The 19,766-nt window shown below is 40.1% G+C and overlaps 1 protein-coding gene across 8 annotated transcripts in view; it reads left to right on the top strand.

The window, feature by feature from the left end:
- OSBPL2 (oxysterol binding protein like 2) overlaps positions 1-19,766 on the top strand; it is a 391,960-nt gene that overhangs the window by 314,270 nt on the left and 57,924 nt on the right. For 7 of the 8 annotated variants that reach the window (XM_085619766.1, XM_085619763.1, XM_085619767.1 and 4 more), the window contains 2 exons: positions 11,197-11,250; positions 12,675-12,803. In XM_085619766.1, the coding sequence (XP_085475892.1) occupies positions 11,197-11,250; positions 12,675-12,803 (183 nt within the window). The remainder of the gene's footprint in view (positions 1-11,196; positions 11,251-12,674; positions 12,804-19,766) is intronic. The other variant, XM_085619768.1, reaches the window with a different exon arrangement.

Below are 19,766 nucleotides of genomic sequence, written 5' to 3'. Positions count from 1 at the left end.
AGAGAGCAACCAGGCATATAACTAATTGGTTCCAACGTCAAGATCAAAGTTCTATCAGAACTTATGACCTGACCTATTTTTATCCACAGTCACTAGCCAGAAACTTAATACAGCCCAATATTTCTTCATGGCCCCAAGAGAGGCCTTCTAATTTTCATATTTTAACATCCAATCGTTTTTCCCCTCTTAGAGGTCTAGAGGATGTCGATTGACTCTCCCTAAAAGACTTTGATCAGGGTACCTCTAGCGGTCCAAGGAGAGGGCAAACATACGGTGATTCTTCCTATTCACCCTTATCCTGCACAGCTCTAGCTACTAAACAACCATCTATTTTAGTACAAAACACCGTCCTGGAGCTAAGGGATGAATTATTGCAATCCCCGACACATGCTCCAAACTCTAACACTGCTTCTGACTTAGACTCTAGTAAACTAAAAATAGCAGTTGCTTTTTGGAATGTTGCTGGTTTACGTTCCAAATTGGAGAATGACGTCTGGACTAATTTTATTCCAAATTTTAATGTCCTGTGCTTACAGGAGACATGGCTGACAACAGTGACCCACCTGGCCGGTTATAGAACATACTTCTCACCCGCCCAACGTTCTAATTTTGGCCGGGCTAAAGGAGGACTAATTATATATATATCGAATTTGATTAAGTTAGAAAAGATAGAGGTTATAAAGTCTGATTCTAACTTTCAGCTCCTTAGTCTTACATTAAATTCTAGGGATTCTTTCCTTCTGGTCAATTATTATAATAATTTATCCGAATTGGATGCAATGGAAAAAATTAAATTTATTCTCTCCTTAATATCATCCATAATTAGGAAATCAACTAGAGAATTGACCGTTATATGGGGTGGTGATTTCAATCAGACTCTTTGTGGTGCTCCCAATGCTTTTTTATGTGGCTTAAACGATGAGGACGATAATCCCATGCCACATTTTTCTCATTCAACTTTAGGTAGTTCACTAAATGAAATAATTTTTAACCTAGATCTGAGAATTGCAAATAAACCAGCTAATGGAAACACGACGCTGGCCCCCACCTTCCATGGCAGGGGGTGCAATTCTACTATTGATTTCATTTTGCTCTCAAATGGCTCGATTATGAAAGATACTATCTTTGACATTCATCAGGTAGTTTTGAGCGACCACTATCCTCTTACTATAACCTTTTTTCTTTCCACTAGGCCTTCTCCTAAAATCCCTAGCGTTCTTGATCAAAATAATTTAGATCTAGCAAGAGTTAATGGCTATTCTCTTAAGTGGGCTTCAGTCGACCCAATAGAAATTGTCAACTCAGTGGTCACTGAAGCATATACATCCGTAATGAAGTGTCTAGACCTGACTACTTCAGACGATGATGTTATTACCAACTTTGCCACGGTGATATACACCATAAAGAAATTGCTAATGGTAAATAAGAATAACCCCAAGAAGAATAGACAGGGCTGGTTCAACCATACGTGCACTGCAGCCTATACAAAACTCAAACTCGCTTTACACAAGACGGATAGGGATCGGGCAGAAATATCTAAAATAAGGAGGGCCTATAATATCGCAATCAAGGAACGGAAATTAGAACTAAAAAGACAACTCTGGGACCAACTACATGAAAGCTGTCTAAGTAACAACAATGTTATCTTTTGGAAGATAGTAAAAACACCTTTCTTAAATAATAAGGACAGTTCCCCGAGTATAGAGGTTGCTATAGATGAAAGGGAATGGGTAGAGCATTTTTCACAGATTTTTAAGATTAACTCACCACCACATTTCCCTAGAGAAAATGATTTTTCCAACCAACAGCCTTCGATTTTCCCAATTGACATGCCTATTACATGTGATCAAGTTGAAAGAGCTTTAAATGCAAGCAAGAAAGGGAAGGCCCCGGGTCCTGATGCAGTTCCCATAGACTTTTTTAAAACACACTCTGAGCTCTGGATTCCTTTCTTAACTAGGGTTTTTAATGCATTATCTTCGATTGGTATCCCCGAATCGTGGAAGAAATCCATATTAGTCCCTATCTTCAAAAAAGGAGATAGGAATTCACCATCCTGTTACCGTCCCATCTCCCTATTGGACTCCACGGGTAAAATGATGGGCCGGATATTACTTGATCGTTTACAGGAGTGGGTAACACAAAATAACATCTTATCCGACTTACAATATGGGTTCCGCGAAGGTTTGGGGACCATAGACCAAGCCCTAAATTTATCATTATTAATTGATAAATATGTTAACATCAAAGCCGGAGCTTTATATATGGTCTATGTTGACCTATCAGCTGCATTCGACTGTGTTAGTCATTCAAAACTCTGGCCCATCCTATTAGATCTAGGGGTGGAACAGACTGTAGTGACTTATATCAGGGAATTGTATGCTAATGCATCAGCCAGAGTAAGGTTTGGTACTAGTGGCGAACTCACGGCGTCGTTCGGGGTAGAAAAGGGCGTAAGGCAAGGTTGTGTCCTGGCTCCGTTCCTATTCACCCTCTACACAAATGGTTTGGAGAGGGAGATGCTGAAAGGATCCCAGGACCTTCCTATGGTAGCAAACCGCCGCATACCAGCCCTTTTGTACGCCGACGATGCAGTGATATTGGCTCGTACACCTAATGAACTTCAGAGAGCCCTAAGTACCTATGCATCATTTATGGCCACCCTAGACCTTAAAGTCAATATTGGGAAAACCTTCGTTATGAAGGCGGGCTCTGGCAGGAACAATAAAATTAGGCCCATTTATCTGAATAAGGAAAGACTATCAACTACTGACAAATATCCTTATCTTGGTGTCATGATCGATGAGAAACTTAGCTGGAAACCGGCAGTCGAAGCAAGAAAACTGCAATTCGCAAGAACCACCTCTGCACTTATAAATTTTTCAAAGAAAATAGGGAAAAAAACACCTGCAGAGATGGTTAAAATCTACAAAGCAAAATGCCTCTCAGTAGCTCTGTATGGAGCTGGTGTATGGGGGCATGCAACTGTGGGTTCCATCCAAATAGTCGAGAATGGCTTTTTGAAATACCTTCTTGCTTTACCCACTACAACTGCCAGTTATTCCTGTCACCTGGAATTAGGACTGCCATATGCGATAGATCTGGTGAGAATCCAGCCTCTGCTATTATGGCACCGGATCTGGACGTCAGAAAAAACAGTCATTACTCAACAAATTATCAAAGACTGTAAAGGCCTAGATAATGCACACAGATCTAGGTGGTTAGTCTATGTTAAGAATTTTTTAACTGATCTTGGGTTGGAAAAATACTACAACGACCCCACCCAGATACAACAGTTAACAAGAAAGGTTTTCTATAAACTTTGTTTTAATCATCTTGAAGACCTTAGACTCAACTCAGAGGTTATGAAACAAACAGCTAGACACAGTTTAATGGTTCAGACGACATTTGGAATTCAGCCGTACTTGACTTATAATATAACTTCATATGAGTTGTTTCTTTTAGTCAGGTTTAGACTGAATTTCTTCCATCGTTTGGTGACTTTCCCGTTGAAGAACAACTGGGCTAGAATACTGCCATCCTGTCCTTGTGATGGGAGTTCATTTCAATCTACAGCCCATACTATTCTTTTTTGTAAATATTATACAGATCAACGGAGAAAACTATTAATCCCCCTATTAAAACGTCAGGGTTTCCGCACATACCGCCCAGCCCTACTTTTTTTACAGACACTTGAAGGGGAGGAGACGGTTTATATTGTTTCTAACCTCCTACAATATATTATGCGACATAGACTGAACCTAGGGTAATCAAATTTATTTCATTTATTGTTAAATTGATTATAACATACCATAACCAGATGGAAAGCACTGCTGTCATCTATGTACTTTTAAACTTACAGCTTTTTAATGAATAATTTTATAATGTATAAGTTTTAATTGTATCTTTTATGGCCTTTTTTCTGAAAAGCCGAATAAAGAAATATTGATTGATTGATTGACTCCCCTTGTTAAACGATAGCTGTACGTTTTATCATAGTACTTTCAGTATTACTCTAGCATTTCTTTAGCACTTTCCTATTCCTTAACATAACAGTAGTAGTCAAAGTACTTGCAGTTTTATTCTGACCTTTACTTCTGCCAAATGAAGTATTGTAGTAGGGTAGGGGACAGCTTTGATGGCATAGGTCTCAGTAATAAGTCAAAGTAATCATTGTAGTATTTTCAGTTGCAAGAATGCTGGAAGTAGTGCTTGATGCACTATTCTAACAGTATAGAACCTGTAGTAGTGGTACCATTGCTAGTAATATTAATAGTTATATAAGCAGGACCAGTAGCATTTATCACTACTAGTATTTGGTGTACCTCGTCTAACAGTTGTTACAGAGTATTTTTTTTAAGAAGAGAAAAGTACCCCATTGATCCTTTTACTGTTTGAAATACTGAATTTATTTCAATGTTTCATTTTAGTATGTTGACAAAATAGGCCTACTATTGTCTGAAAACCTGTAAGAGACACTGAAATTGTCTTGATGCTTTTGGGAGTAGATTAATTTGCACTCTGTGAAATTAGATAAACCCCCTCTTTTGTTATAAGGAGAATCCTAAATGACTTGTATCCCAAACATGATGAACCGTGTGAAGATGTCCAAGGTACTCAACGTCTCAAAAAGGATGACTACTTGCTCATTCGCAGCTTTCAAAGTGAAACAGTTTCTTCTAGAAAGCGAGTTCGGAACTCCTGTTCAATCTGTCATACTCTTGAAACCGGATGCTGGCAGTGCCCTGGTCCATTGCCTGGCAGACTCCACACTGCCCCCCCCCCCCCCCCTTAGGTGCATCCTACACGCTGCAGCACTTCTCATTTGGTGCCGAAAGAAATATGATCACACCGCCCACATTCTGATGGAACTTTATTTGCTTCTCTTGCCGTCCCGCACCATCTTGAAAGCCAGAAGCATCATTTACAAAGTAATCACATCCATCACCCCTGCTTCTATTGCAGACAAGCTCACAATTGCAGACAGGACACCATCAGACTGCACACTAAGAAGTGTAAAAAAGAAAACGCAAGGAAGCAGGACTTTTCCACGTATGCACCCAGGGTCTACAAGCATGATCTTCAAAGTGTGGCCTGGAACCACATGCGGCCCACCTGACCTTTGCATACGACCCCCTGGACAACAGCAGCTCAGGGCTGCTGTTTACTGTACTCAGCACTAATATTATTAAAATATGTTAAATAAACAGGCAAGCATTTACTCAAAGGTTAATTGAATTTAAAGAGAGGAGCTAACTAGGGTGTTCTACACCACTTAACTTTAGGAACACCTTCATTTTTAAAGACATCTTGCAGCAAAAGTGTATAAATATGATAAAGTCTCTTCAAAATTCGAAAAGTGTATTTCATTAACATGCAGAACTGTTTCACCTAAATACATCAGAGTATATCAGTTGATGGACAAGTATTTATTTTTAAGTGATAGTTTTCAATCTTGAATTTAGAAACATTCAATCTCCCTTCCACACAGACAACAATGCCAATAGTGAACTAAGAGGCAAGCCTGTTGTTATGTGCACTCTTTGGGTAGCCTGGGATCCTATTATACATGAACAACATTATAGTTTATTAAATCAAACACATGATAAGATTTTATGCAGGGCACACCCGGAAGTCATGTATTTTGAAGCCCTCTTATACGAGAATAAAGAAAAAGCTGGGAAAGTGAAATAAAACAATTGCCTAGGATCACACAATTTGGTAAACTGTGACGCCGGGATTAATCTCGGATTTTCTGGTTTCACATTGTGGAGTAAAACCACTAGGTGTATATGCTTCGCTTCCCCTACACACCTACTGCTGAGGGCCTTGGAGGGAGGAATGTTCCCAAACTATATTTCATCAGGACAGAGTGTAATAAAGAACAAATAGTTTTTTTATATTTTAACTAAAGGTGGTAAACTTAAATTTCAGAGTTCACCACAGCACATTTTACTCTATTGTGAATCAAAGGCACATCTGGACTTATGAAAACATCAGACTCACTCCACAGATGGTGTTTTATAATGATAGATTTATTATATACTATCAGCATGATGTCAATTATCATTATAATCTCAGGAGCCATGATATAGAAAAAGATGAATTATAGAAAAACCAAAAGCATTTTATCTCACACATCCCTATTATGTGCAATAATTTGCCTAAGCTCTACCTAACGTCTATATTATCAGCCTCATCATTATGATGTCTGTTGAATGATTAGTATCTTCCATTTCTAACTTATGCCAGCCGATGTACTATCCCTGCATACCTTTACAAAGCTCTCAGGCCTCAGTCAGATAACTGTTCTTCAGCATTTACCTCACGCACCGGTCTTTTTTCCTGCTCCTCCCAAATATTTAGGTTTTTAATCCTTTCTCCCCACTGATTCTTGATAGCAACAGGAGGAGAGGTTGCTGTGCAGTCTCTTCTATCTGCATCACTGTGACAAAAGTGCCTGAGAGACATTTGAAACTTGAAGAAGCTATAACAAAACATGCTTCCTTCCACCTTAAATCAGCACCGACCACGTAACCTTGTAATGTTGCTTGCCACCTGTAGCTCTCTGGACAACAGAATGGAAGCTCCCTCGACTAATATAAATCTTTATAATAAAAAAATATGGTGGTCTTGCACACTGTCATTACCACTATTCACTGCATTTTCTAGGCCCTCAGACTTTTACATGCTTACTGTAAAGAATAAGAGCGCTCATTTTCGTCCTACAGTTAGCCCTGATTTGTGTGTAAATGCACGTCATCAGAAAAATCCTGCCACATATGTCATCCAAGCATAGAAATATCTATTCCAGGACCAACTTAGATTGTTGGAAACATCGTTTGAACAAGACTATATTTCTGTTATTGTTTTTAGTTTGGGATAAGGGAGCAAAACACATCTATGGACACATATTTAGAGTTAAAGTTCACTGACAAGTAGATCAAAAAAGCAAACCTACTTCCATTAGACTACATTTTGTGACATTTATTACAGGAGGACTAAATGTAGTGCATTAACTTGAAAGACAAATACTTCCATTTAAAAACTCTAAGAAAACAAGGATGTTTTGTTGCTTCAAAGTCAACAGACACTAACAGTACAGAGTCCAGCCCTTCGTCATGACGTGGGTCTCGCATGTTTTTTTGCAAGTTTTTTTCAAATTAAAAAGCGGTAGTGGTATTATTTGAGGTGTCTGAACATTTTGGTCTACCCATATCTGGAGAGCTTCCTGCTGATCAATGTACACTTTATACAGAAAGAATCAGAAATACAACATGATATGGGTTTCTACATCAACCTTGAATAAACTACTCAATTTCAGGTTATCCAGTACTTGTGGGCTGCTTCTGTGTGACAAACAATTTTATGCTTCAGAAAATATTCCATCTGACACCCACACAGATTGCTATTCAGCACCAGAAACCGGCAGATTGGAGGATAAGATGCTTATTGAACCAGCTCTCCAGTTGTTGTTCGGAGGGCCAACTTTAAGGATTGGCTATTAAGAGCTGTTCTTGTCTCCTTCCTTCCCTTAGTCAATTTTATTTATTTATTTATTTATTTTGAGAGTTTTATATAGCGCTGGCTAGACCCGGAGGTATCAGAGCGCTTTGCTAGACCCGGAGGTATCAGAGCGCTTTACATAAGGTTCCACAGAAATTACAATATTAGATCAGTTACATGTTACCTCAGTTACTAGAAGTTACTAGAAGCGCTGGCTAGACCCGTGGGTTTCAGAGCGCCAATTGTGATGGACCAATCATTATAAAGTTGTGTCTTACACTTGGAGCAATTGACTAGGCACACAAAAAATGCTTGTCTAGGGATTAGTTAAAGCATACAAATATACTGGAGCTGGGATTGGTCCATCTAGCTAGCACATCCTTCCTGCACTAGATAACTAAGGAATCCATCTTAATTCACGCAGAAAATGCTACAGGAACATACTTCCTGAACAAACGAGAAAGGAATTAAATGAGGGCACTATGAAAGGAAGTTCAGTGGGAGTGGACAAGCTGTCAACCTTTGTGCTTCGAAAAGTGCAACACGCAGAGACTTTACATCAAGATTCCCAGACCCCAACTTTAAAGGAAATGCCCCTCTCATAGGCAGGCAGAAGGTCCTACCCAAGGTGATCGTGTGAAAGATAAATTAAAGAAAGACAGTTCTCGTTGCTCTGAGTTTGGATTATTGTAATGTTATCTTTTCTTGTATTTGTGTAGCTTGCAACTGCCAAGTGTGGCTTGATCGCACTGTCCAAAACTGTCACAGTCAGACTTTTTTTTTTGTCGACATGTTTGATTGTAATTTGTCCTGTGGCAAGAATTTGGTTTGGTGCATGCTGTCTAGACAACATGGTTGGGTTGTGTTTTCGCGGCTTTGATGTTTCTGGTATGCATACCACTAGTTACAGAGGTATGGGAGGAACCAGTCATGCTTCAGGCAGTGTTCTTTCCACATCCCATAGTATGGGGCTTTTGGGCACCATCCAGGACCGGTGAAGCCACAACCCAAGAAAATCAATAGACATTTTAGAGAATGGGTTTATAGAGTCCACCCATGAATAGCTGTAGTTTAACCCACAGAACTGGATGTTAAGGCTGCTTGCCTGAAGCAACTAAGATGTATATGCGTAATCCTGTAAAAAGATTGTAATTATGATTCAGAAGATCAGAAAGAATGGTAATGACATCAACAGAGGTCCCCCTCCAGAAATAACACTTTAAAGAAAAAAAAGGTCAGAGTCATGCTGCTTGACTGCTGAAACTTGAACTGTCATAACCACGTCTACCAATAAGAGCGATCTCAATCAAAGGCTGTACCTCTTCTGGCTTCACATAGCCCATTCACCTCATCTAGCCAAGCTATTTGCTTTAACCATCCAGCAGTCTCAGGTTAGCTAATGACAACATACTCTCCATAATCAACAAGCTACAAGAAATGTGGCAGAAGATTGCTCCTCATAGAAGGCTTCTCCTTGTGGAACATTCTTGTTCCATTTCTGAGACTTGGAAAATAACTTGCTCAAAGTGAGGACACCCACAGAGGTAAATCCTTAGATAGACCATCCCAGAAAAAGAGATACAGGTTTTGTTTGGCATAGAGATCTACAACATTGAGGATGGGGCCATTCTGGTTTTGCCATTGAGGACTTTATTGCTGTTGAGACAACAAATGATATCTAGGTCACCTCAGCAGTTGATGTGGAGACCACTATCAGTGTCTACTCCCAAGTGCACAATGCCCTCGAAACCACTGACCAAATCGATAACACCTTCATCTCTCGGATGATGCCAAGAGCTTGACCTCCACCTCCTAGTCTTTCGCCCCCAAAGCTTAGTGTTTTATGGAACAACCCAGCACTCGAAGTGCACCATCTCAGTGGTGATACCCCAGCATAGCAAGACGGTCCTCTTAAGGCAGAGCAAGGGGAGGAAGTGCCTAGGACATCAAAGCAGGCGACTCCCTACACTCGACACTAGAAGGGAGCAGAATCAGAGGCTTTCTTGAAGAATGAAAAACAATCCTCTCCTACAAATGGACTCTAAAAGTCATCTAGCTTGGCTATTGTATAGAACTGTTAAGATCCCCACAAAACATGAGGCCAAAAGCAAGTTCTGGCAACAAAGGGGTGGGGCTACAGCTGCCACAAGAAATCAAGGACATACTAAATAAAAGAAAGAGGTGCTTCAGAGCATCTTTCAAGAATGGGGCAAATGCTCAAGTATGACAGTGATCTATGAGCATATTTTTGGATACAGATTGCAGTTTTCTTTCCAGTTTACTACTATCCGTTAGATGGGCATTCTACTCTATCTGTTCAGTGCTTAATGAGGATCATGTGAAAGAGAATGAAAAATGACTTGCCAGTAATCTCAGTTCTCTTCCATTGGAATCCTCGTCAAAGTCATAGGCAACTCTCCCACCTCCTCAGACAAGAGAGAGCACAGCGTTTATTCCATACACCCAAGATCCTCTTCATCCTGTATAAAATGAACTCACTAAAAGGTCACGTGTGAGGCATGATATAGCAGCGGAGGAAGGGTGAGTCCGCTAGAGCGCAGTTACAGTATTAGTGTTCATTGATAGTGCAGCCTATCCACCAACATTGCCCTTCATTCAGTTTATTTTTCCTTTTAAACAAGGATCGTGAAAGATGTTTTATAGTTACTTTTGTTAATTTAGTGACTATTAATTTAATTGGATGCCTTTAATAGGCTACAAAGATAGTAGTTTTTGTTTTTCTATAAAAGCGTCCTTTCATACATTAGACTTGTGCATGTGTGAATATGTATATATATATTTTTAGGAAGGTGTTTCTGGTTTCCGCACGTGGGTGGAACAATTCAGTGCTTATGACTTGGGTTAGGAAGAGAACTAGAATTATGGACAACTTTTCCTTATATGATTGGGATGATGCTTATATACACTATTTACTGCTTTGTTTTTACTTTTTAGAGGTAATTCGGTTGGGCTCTTCAGGCAAATTTAATTACAGCAAATTTTAATTCCAATTGCATCTATTAAAAATAAGTCTTACCTTCTATAGGCATGTTCTTTGAAATCTTTTTCAAAACTGAGCAATTTGTCTATTAATATGTCAGGATTCTGCATCAAATGTTCTAATATTTGTGAAATCTAAAAACACACACATGATTGAGAGAAGGCATCAATTTGTGGCCATCCTCTCCTGAGGAAAACTTAAGATGCCTAAGGATTTTAATTATTATTCAAGACTCAAGTCATAATACCCTCACTTTGTACTATACCCCCTGCTTTCCCCACTGTTCCTAATTTGCTCATTTAGAAAAACCTTGTCATCGTCCCCAGTTATCTTTATGGTTTGGCCCCTTTGCTTTGTGCCTCTGTGTGACCACTGATTTTCTTACCAAAGAGTATTTTTAAGAGCCTCTAAACTTACTTTGTTGAATGCTCATGTAAACTTCTCATTCGTTTGCTGGAGATTTCGGTTTGCTGTAACTGTGTGGGTCCATACCACTCAGTCAAACCGGCCTCTCCAATTTTAACAGTGATGATCTCCGCACCTGTCTTCAAAGACCTTGTTCGTTGAACTTAGCTCACTTATGGGGGGTGGGGGCGAGGAAGTGCCCTAAAGAGGTTTGTAGACTACTTCTAATCCTAGAACATTCACAACAGACGCACCAAATTGTATTCCTTGATGCTTCATTTCAGGTCACTTCAGTTCTATGGAAGAGAAGGACTGTCAGGTGCACAAAAGAGGAAAAGGTATTTGAGAGGCACAGTGGAGACTGAGAATAGGATGCATGATGACCACAGACTGGTGTAGCAAAACAATGTGAAGAAAGAAATGAAGGATTATTTGTAATATATAAAGTGGTGATGGAGTACTATAAGCACATTTGGACTGTGGGGTGTCACAGGCACTATGATATAAAGTGATAAATGATCAGCACGCATGTTGAGGCATTTAAAATGTTAGCGTATGCAACAATACCATGAACACAAAGTGGTGAAGGGTTGTGATAACCAACAGGATGATGGGCATTGAACATGACTGGAAAAATGATGGTGCTGAAAGTGAATGTGATGAGAAAAGCTCTAAGGTAGTATGAGGAGCGCATTTGGGTGAATGAATGCGATGAACGCGCTCACATGAATTGTCCTGGGTCAATAATACACACAGGTAAACATAATGAGTGGCGTGATTACCGACGAGGGATATACAATATTTATTTGGCTGAATGAAAGTGTAAAGGGCTTCAAAATCGGTAAAGGAGGTATTCACCTGTTCTTCATCCATACATGCACCACTCCTAAATAGCACATTGTCTTCGCTACCATCTAGAAGTCTCCTGAAGGGTATGGAGTACGGATGTAAAATAGTGATTATTTAAAACCAAGGGACTATCTTGCTGCTTTTTTAATGACGAGGGATATACAATATATATTTGGCTGAATGAAAGTGTAAAGGGCTTCAAAAACGGTAAAGGAGGTATTCACCTGTTCTTGATCCATACATGCACCACTCCTAAATAGCATATTGTCTTCGCTACCATCTAGAAGTCTCCTGAAGAGTACGGAGTACGGATGTAAAATAGTGATTATTTAAAACCAAGGGACTTTCTTGCTGCTTTTGCAGCCATTAAATATATTGATTAGGAATTTCACAGTGTGCCTTAACTCGCTATCCACTGTTCGATGTCATCACCTAGTCTGCGTACCTCAATTCAGAAGTAAATTTAATAGCTTCCTATTTCCTACTTTATACCTTACAGCCATTTATATATAAAATTCATGTATCTACACAGCATCTATGTATAAGAAGGCAGATGCATTACAACAGTTAAAATGTAACAGTATTAATAAACTGTTAAACACCAATTACATCCCTACTCTAGCATTTCTGTTAGAGTTGATCTTTGTGAGATTTCCATTGTGTTGTCTAGGTAATCTGTCTTTGTCTTAGTCATAGTGACTGTGCCATTCTTCTTCCTCATCTGTGTATAGACCTTTAGGGTTTCCCTTCTATGATATCTCCCGGTTGTTTGTCTAAGGTTCTTTAATCCCTTGATTTCTCTCTCAGGGGTCATCTCTTGTGAAGAAGCTGGGTTGTTGATAATCTGCATATGGTAGAAGAATATCCCCTTGTATACCGTCGTGAAAAAGTGAATATCATTTTCTTTTGTTAGAATGATGATGTTGTGAAATCTGAAAATGATGAAGCTGATGATATGCCTGAAATCCAGGAGACTGTACACGTCATTCCCGGCAGCAAGCTCCTATGGCGGATACCAATGAGACCTTCAAACTCTTCTCAGGTACAGAATCTTTTTTTTAATGCTTTGAAAGGATTCCCTTATAAGCACATCTTTGTATTTCTACTGCTGAATGCTAAAATGTATCCCATCCACATGCATTGCATTCTTATTATAAAATTCTTAAAATAAACTTTATGGCAGAATATTGAAAAGATTCGAACATGTCTACTGGCGTCATGCCAGTATTCAAAGACTACGTGTGGAAACACATGCAGGATTAAACACAATTTAATGGTTGATTGCAGGCACCCGATTTTGTCAGCTTCTATAGTAGTAGTGCTAAACTCGATCTGTGTTTCACATCACAGTTTTAGTTCATGGCTTCTAAAATAACAGCTCATTTTTTGCTACGATTGCTTTTTTTTGACAATCAACTCTATTGATTTTGAAGAACGAAGAAAAAAAAAAAGTAGCACGGACAGCACAGTATGCAACTTTACACGCATGACGACATGAAGCATCAGATATGAAATAATACATTGAGCACAATGGACAAGCATTTAACGGCGAACAAGGGTGGGGGGGTAGCATGACGAGAGCAAGCCTCTTTCCTCTCGGCCTCGTTAGCCCATTTGATCCGTCCATTTGCTCCAACCCTTTGGTACTTGGCTGGGCAGCCCCTGGCCTCAAATAAGGGTTTCTCCAGAGCAGCGCACCAGTACACCCCTCAGCGCCATCTAGCAATTGTGGGGGGGGGGGGTCAAGTTGTACCCAGGCCATGGCGATATCTCGCTTAGCCATCATGTTGGCTGCCCCCTGGAATAGTTTGTCTACGCGGGACCCATCTAGACCATCAGTAATGCCCAGTAGAAGGCGCATAAGATCATGGGGTACATGCGAGCCCAAGATGTGTGTAAGCTCCGATTCTATTTCATCCCAATATTTTGTGAGGCGGGGGCAACACCAGACCACATGGAAGAAGTCTGCTGGGTGGTTTCTGCATCGTGTGCATTCAGGCGAGGCACACAGCCCCGCTGTGTGCAGGCGATCTGGAGTAAGATATGCAGTGTGGAGGTAATAGATATGGACGAGCCGGAGACTGGCTTAGGTAGTGATCATTTTGGGGGCTATCGGGGCATCCCGCTAGTCTTCCTCCTCAAGGGAACTCAGCCAACCCTCCCAGTGAGCTCTAAGCTGGTCTAGAGATGTGGGGCTGTTGTTCATGAGGGTGCGATATATGCGTGATATGCCTCCCTTCCCGAGATTCTCAATCGTGACCTGTGCTTCTGGTGGGCTGAATTCAGGGAGTGTGGTACCCGTTGAGATATGTAGACTGAGGGCGTGTTGAATTTGCAAGTATCTGTAGAATTGTGAGGTGTGTAGGGAGAAGCGACTCTGTAGGTCTTGGAAAGTTCGTATATGGTCACCTGTCCACACGTCGCCCAGCTGGGAGATTCCAATGTGGTCCCAATGCGTAAACCCTTGCAGTGCTGCCACCTCACCGAGACATGTACCCTGCCAGAGCAGCGTTTTATGGGTCAGTTTGGCTTCCCAACGTGTATGACGCAAGGCCGAGCACCAGGCCAGAAAGACCGTTCGAGTCACCGCTGGGAGTGTCTTGGGGGTGGCAGAGCCATACAGGAGGGCTTGGATTCGAGGGAAGTCCATGCCTCGGAGTTCGGCTTTGTAAGCCGAGTCAGACCATCCCCCTGTGAACCAATCCTGGAGGACAAGCAGCCTTGTAGCCAGGTAGTATGGTACAGGTCTGTCATGCCTATACCTCCATCGAAGGACGGAATACGGCAGCGATCGAGGGACATACACGGTCTTCCCGTTCCCCAGAAGAATCGTACGATCATTATGTCGATCTCTCGGGACCAGCTTTGGGGGTAGTGGAAGGGAGTGTTTTGAATTATATATAGGAATCGTGGGAGGATCATCATTTTAAATAGTGCCACCCTTCCGAGTGGATTGAGTGGTAAGGCTTGCCAGCAACTGAGATCCTTCCTGGTCCTCTTGACAAGTGAGGTAACATTCAGCGCCCATTCTAATTCAGGGAGTAGAGCAACCCATATGCTGAGGTATTTAAATGACTTTCGTCTAATAGATATATTAGTTTGCCAGTCGAAACGTTTCCTGGAGGGATGGAGAGGCACGAGAGTTGATTTGGCCGGGTTCAGCCGAAGGCCCGAGACCCTCCAAGCTCTGAAGGGATTGGAGACATCCGGGGCCAGAGCGGACCGAATCACCAAGGGAAATCAAGACGTCCGCATGTAATGCAATTTTATCCACGTGGTGGCTTCCCCATGTCCAAACCTGAATCAAATCATCCATGAGGATGATTTAAACAAAAAACAAGGGGACCCTACTCGCACAGAGCCTGGGTATTAACTATTAAACAGAAACAATGGCTCGTATGGATTAATGACCCAATATGTAATATATAAAGCCTAATGACCAAAAAAGGGGTTGAACGTGATGTCTGAAAGAAAAGTTGACCATACACATTAGAAACTTTGTAAAAAACATTGTTCTTTATATTTACAATGAAAAAGCCTTTACTAAAAACAATTTCACAATATACATTCCGAACAAAATGACAGTTTTTCTAGACAATTCTGAAAAGTGTCCCAGTGAAAAAACAGTGAATAAACCTAAACTAAACAATTAACAACAAGGTGCAACATAAAAGGTTTCAATTATTCATTATGTAGGCGATCAAAGAAGAATAATGCAATATAGTTCACCAACACTTATTCATCATAAGTGTTGAATAATGATTCGCCTCTTAAATCTCGTCAACGACGTTTCGAACCTATTTGCAATAGAGGGTCTCTTCAGGACAATGTAATATAGGGACACCTAGGAATTAAATAAAAAATACTGTCAGTATACGATATTAATTAAAGAAGAAGATATTAGTTTAATGTGGTTGGGCCTTTCTACCTGAACGATAATAGTGTTAACCAACGCGTCAAAAAGTGTCACCGTGCTAGGAGTGAAGCAAAATAACTCAGATTACCCAGCCGGGTGCTGTAAATGTAAAATGTGGAAAAGTTAATCACAATACCACAAGGGAATGCACAAATTTCCTGGTGCACATAGTTGTCACTTACCCCTGTGAGGTTCAAAACGGAAAGAAACAGTTCCACAATCGGTACTCGTCTCGCGTTTGCCCAATGGGTAATTTTTTGCGCAAGAGAATGGATCTAGTAGCGAAGAGGCTACGGGATACAGCCACAATATATAGACAGCGTCCTGGATAGCGCTGGTATCAAGAGTTCCTATATACTGGAATCAAATTAGGAGAAAAAAGAGCCTCAGAATAGGGTTTACCTCTTATCCATCTCACTCGGTTCATAGGTTTTAGGAGAAGCATTCCTACCTCTCACAAAGACGTTATACCATCTGGCGCTACTCCGGACAAACGACAAACAATCCGCTTGGTACAATCACCATGAATGGTGAATTACGGTCAGACTTTAACAGTGGTTGGCTGTAAACAGACCAATCACAGCACCTCTTTCACGAAAAAGAGGTTGCTAAGCGACTCGTCGCTTTTCATTTCAATACAGACACGGTCATGTGCCAGCAAATGGTAGTCAGTAAGGTACCACGATGGAATTTACGTAGTGCTTACTTTTTTGTTTGGCGAGACTTGTATTATTATTTTGACAGGCAGGGAATCCACTTTTATACAGTGAAATTATGGCATGAAACGTGTATAAACTTAAATAGACCAATCACAGCACTTCTTTTACGATAAAGCCGTTGCTAAGCAACTCGGTGCTTCTCATTTCAATACAAGCACAATAATGTGCAAGTAAGTGGTGGTCAATAAAGTTACATGATGGAATTTACGCAATGCTTACTATTCTGTTTAGCGACACTGTACTATTATTTTGACACACGAAGTCCACTTTTATAAAGGGGAAAATTGTGGCACGAGACATATAAAGACAGTTCTCTATAGTATGCAAAACACACTATATCTAGAGGAGTGTTGTGCAATACGTCCAATGAACACCACTTCATAAACCCTTTGTGGAAAAAAAACACTCCTTAGTCAGAAACGTAAAGGTGTGTCGATTTAGGGCCTAAAATAAAGCCTCTCTGCATAGAAAGCAGACCGAACGAGCATTATCTAATATAACTGTGTAGTTAAGTATTCGCAAGGTTTTCTTTTTATATTGTACGGTGACATTGTGATGTTAATTAAGGAGGCACGGAATCAGCTTTATGAAACATGAAATTAGAGCCTGCAATAGGCACAACATGAGGACGATTCCCCATTATTTGTTAAACATGTAATCTATAAAGCAATACCATGCATTTTTATGTCCAAATCATTTAGTCAACGCCTTTCGGAAAAATGATAACCCCTTATTAGTTAAACACCCACTCACTACTTTTCTTAAGTTAATACAAATAATTGCGAACTGAACACATAACATTGTTACGCCGAAATCAACATTTTGTCTATGATATTATCTCATGTATAGATACAATTGTCCCATCTTTCATATCAGCACAGGTGATTTAGACAACAGATTCTGCTTGCACATTAACTCTTGTCAGATATTAAAGAAACAATCAGAGCATTACATGGGCAAGGCAACCACAGCAAGAATACAAAATGCTCGACAGGACACAATGTATAGGACCAAAATGATCAACAAACTCATTTAGGTAAGGGTGGTGACAAACCCATGCCATTCTTCTGCTGAATTCAACCCTTGTACAATCGAATTAGTGCGTTCGCTTCTGCTGAATTCAACCCTTGTACAATCGAGTTAGTGCGTTCGATCCAGCGGCACTCCAATCTCTGAAGTATCTGTGATAGATCTCCACCTCTAATAGAGGCAACCACTTTATCTATCACTTGCCAGCGGATATCATTTGCTGTACGCCCCTTCTCCAAGAAATGGTTTACTAAGGGAGCATTAGGGACCAAATTTCTAATCCTACTTCGATGTTGTCCAATCCGTGCCTTAACTGTTTGTTGGGTTTGGCCTATGTAGGGTAGTCCACAAGGACATAATATACAATAGACTACATTTTTGGTGTTGCAGTTTGAAAAAAAGTTTAGTTGCTGATCAACATTGCCATGTACAAATTTTTTTTTGTGTTGACCGTAAATTCACAAGCAACACAATTGCCACATTTGTAATGCCCTTTTACATCTGGTAATCCCCAAGATGACTGCAGCGATCTTATTGATTGTAGTGGTTTTTCCATTGATGATCTAATGAGATGATCCTTTATATTCTTGCCCCTTTTAAAGGCAAACATCGGGACATCAATGCTGGAATCTATACTTTGAATAATGTGCCAGTTTTTTGTAATTGGCTTCCCAATCTGACTTGTGTGTATACCAAAAGTGGTGACACAAATTAGTTTTTTTTAGGTCTTTCTTATGGGGTAAGTAGTGTCTCTCTAGGGCAGAACCATGCTCTTTTAAGGGAGTTTTTTACCAATTTCTTTGGATATCCCCTAATTAACAATTTTTCTCGCAGTACATTCGCCTCCCTCATGTAATCTTTTTTTTTTGTACAATTGCGACGTAGTCGCAAAAACTGTCCATGGGGTAAGCCATCTCTTAATGCACACGGGTGGTTACTGTTATAGGCAAGTAGTGTGTTACGCTACGTAGGCTTTCTATGAAGTGGGGTATACAATTTCCCATCTTCGTGTGATATATTTAGATCTAAGAAGGCAATACTGAATGTATGTATAGTAGATGTAAACCTCAAGTGTTGTTGGACTGTATTTAAGTATAAAACAAATGCATTAAACTCTGAAACAGTGTCTGACCAAATCAAAAAAATATCATCTATATACCTTTTCCAACAGGTGAACTTGGAATGGTATATGTTATCATTAAGGACGAACTTGTGTTCTATATGATCCATGTAGATGTTCGCTAAATTTGGGGCAAAAATTGCACCCATACTCGTACCGGAGCACTGTTGATAGTATTCACCCTCTGACACAAAATAGTTGTTTGTCAGTGCAATCTGCAAAAGTGTGATGATGAAGATAGTGGGAACCTGGTAAGGTTTAGGTCTAGTATCTAATAGATCTTTAATAGATCTTTAATCAAGAGTGTCTTGCTGAGGTATATTCGTGTACAATGAAGCATCGCTTCATTGTACAGTATACACTCTTGCTGAGGTATATTCGTGTACAATGATGCATCGCTTCATTGTACACGAATATACCTCAGCAAGAGTGTATACAGGTGATTAAAGATCTATTAGATACTAGACCTAAACCTTACCAGGTTCCCACTACCTTCATCATCACACTTTTGCAGATTGCACTGACATACAACTATTTTGTGTCAGAGGGTGAATACTATCAACAGTGCTCCGGTACGAGAATGGGTGCAATTTTTGCCCCAAATTTAGCGAACATCTACATGGATCATATAGAACACAAGTTCGTCCTTAATGATAACAACATATACCATTCCAAGTTCACCTGTTGGAAAAGGTATATAGATGATATTTTTTTGATTTGGTCAGACACTGTTTCAGAGTTTAATGCTTTTGTTTTATACTTAAATACAGTCCAACAACACTTGAGGTTTACATCTACTATACATAAATTCAGTATTGCCTTCTTAGATCTAAATATATCACACGAAGATGGGAAATTGTGTACCTCACTTCATAGAAAGCCTACGTAGCGTAACACACTACTTGCCTATAACAGTAACCACCCGCGTGCATTAAGAGATGGCTTACCCCACGGACAGTTTTTGCGACTACGTCGCAATTGTACAAAAAAAAAGATTACATGAGGGAGGCGAATGTACTGCGAGAAAAATTGTTAATTAGGGGATATCCAAAGAAATTGGTAAAAAACTCCCTTAAAAGAGCATGGTTCTGCCCTAGAGAGACACTACTTACCCCAAAAGAAAGACCTAAAGTAAACAAACTAATTTGTGTCACCACTTTTGGTATACACACAAGTCAGATTCGGAAGCCAATTACAAAAAACTGGCACATTATTCAAAGT

Source organism: Triturus cristatus, chromosome 7 (genome assembly GCF_964204655.1).
Source record: "Triturus cristatus chromosome 7, aTriCri1.1, whole genome shotgun sequence".
Taxonomy (NCBI): domain Eukaryota; kingdom Metazoa; phylum Chordata; class Amphibia; order Caudata; family Salamandridae; genus Triturus; species Triturus cristatus.
Note: the sequence above shows the minus strand (reverse complement) of the source record. Positions and strands in the feature narration are given on the sequence as shown.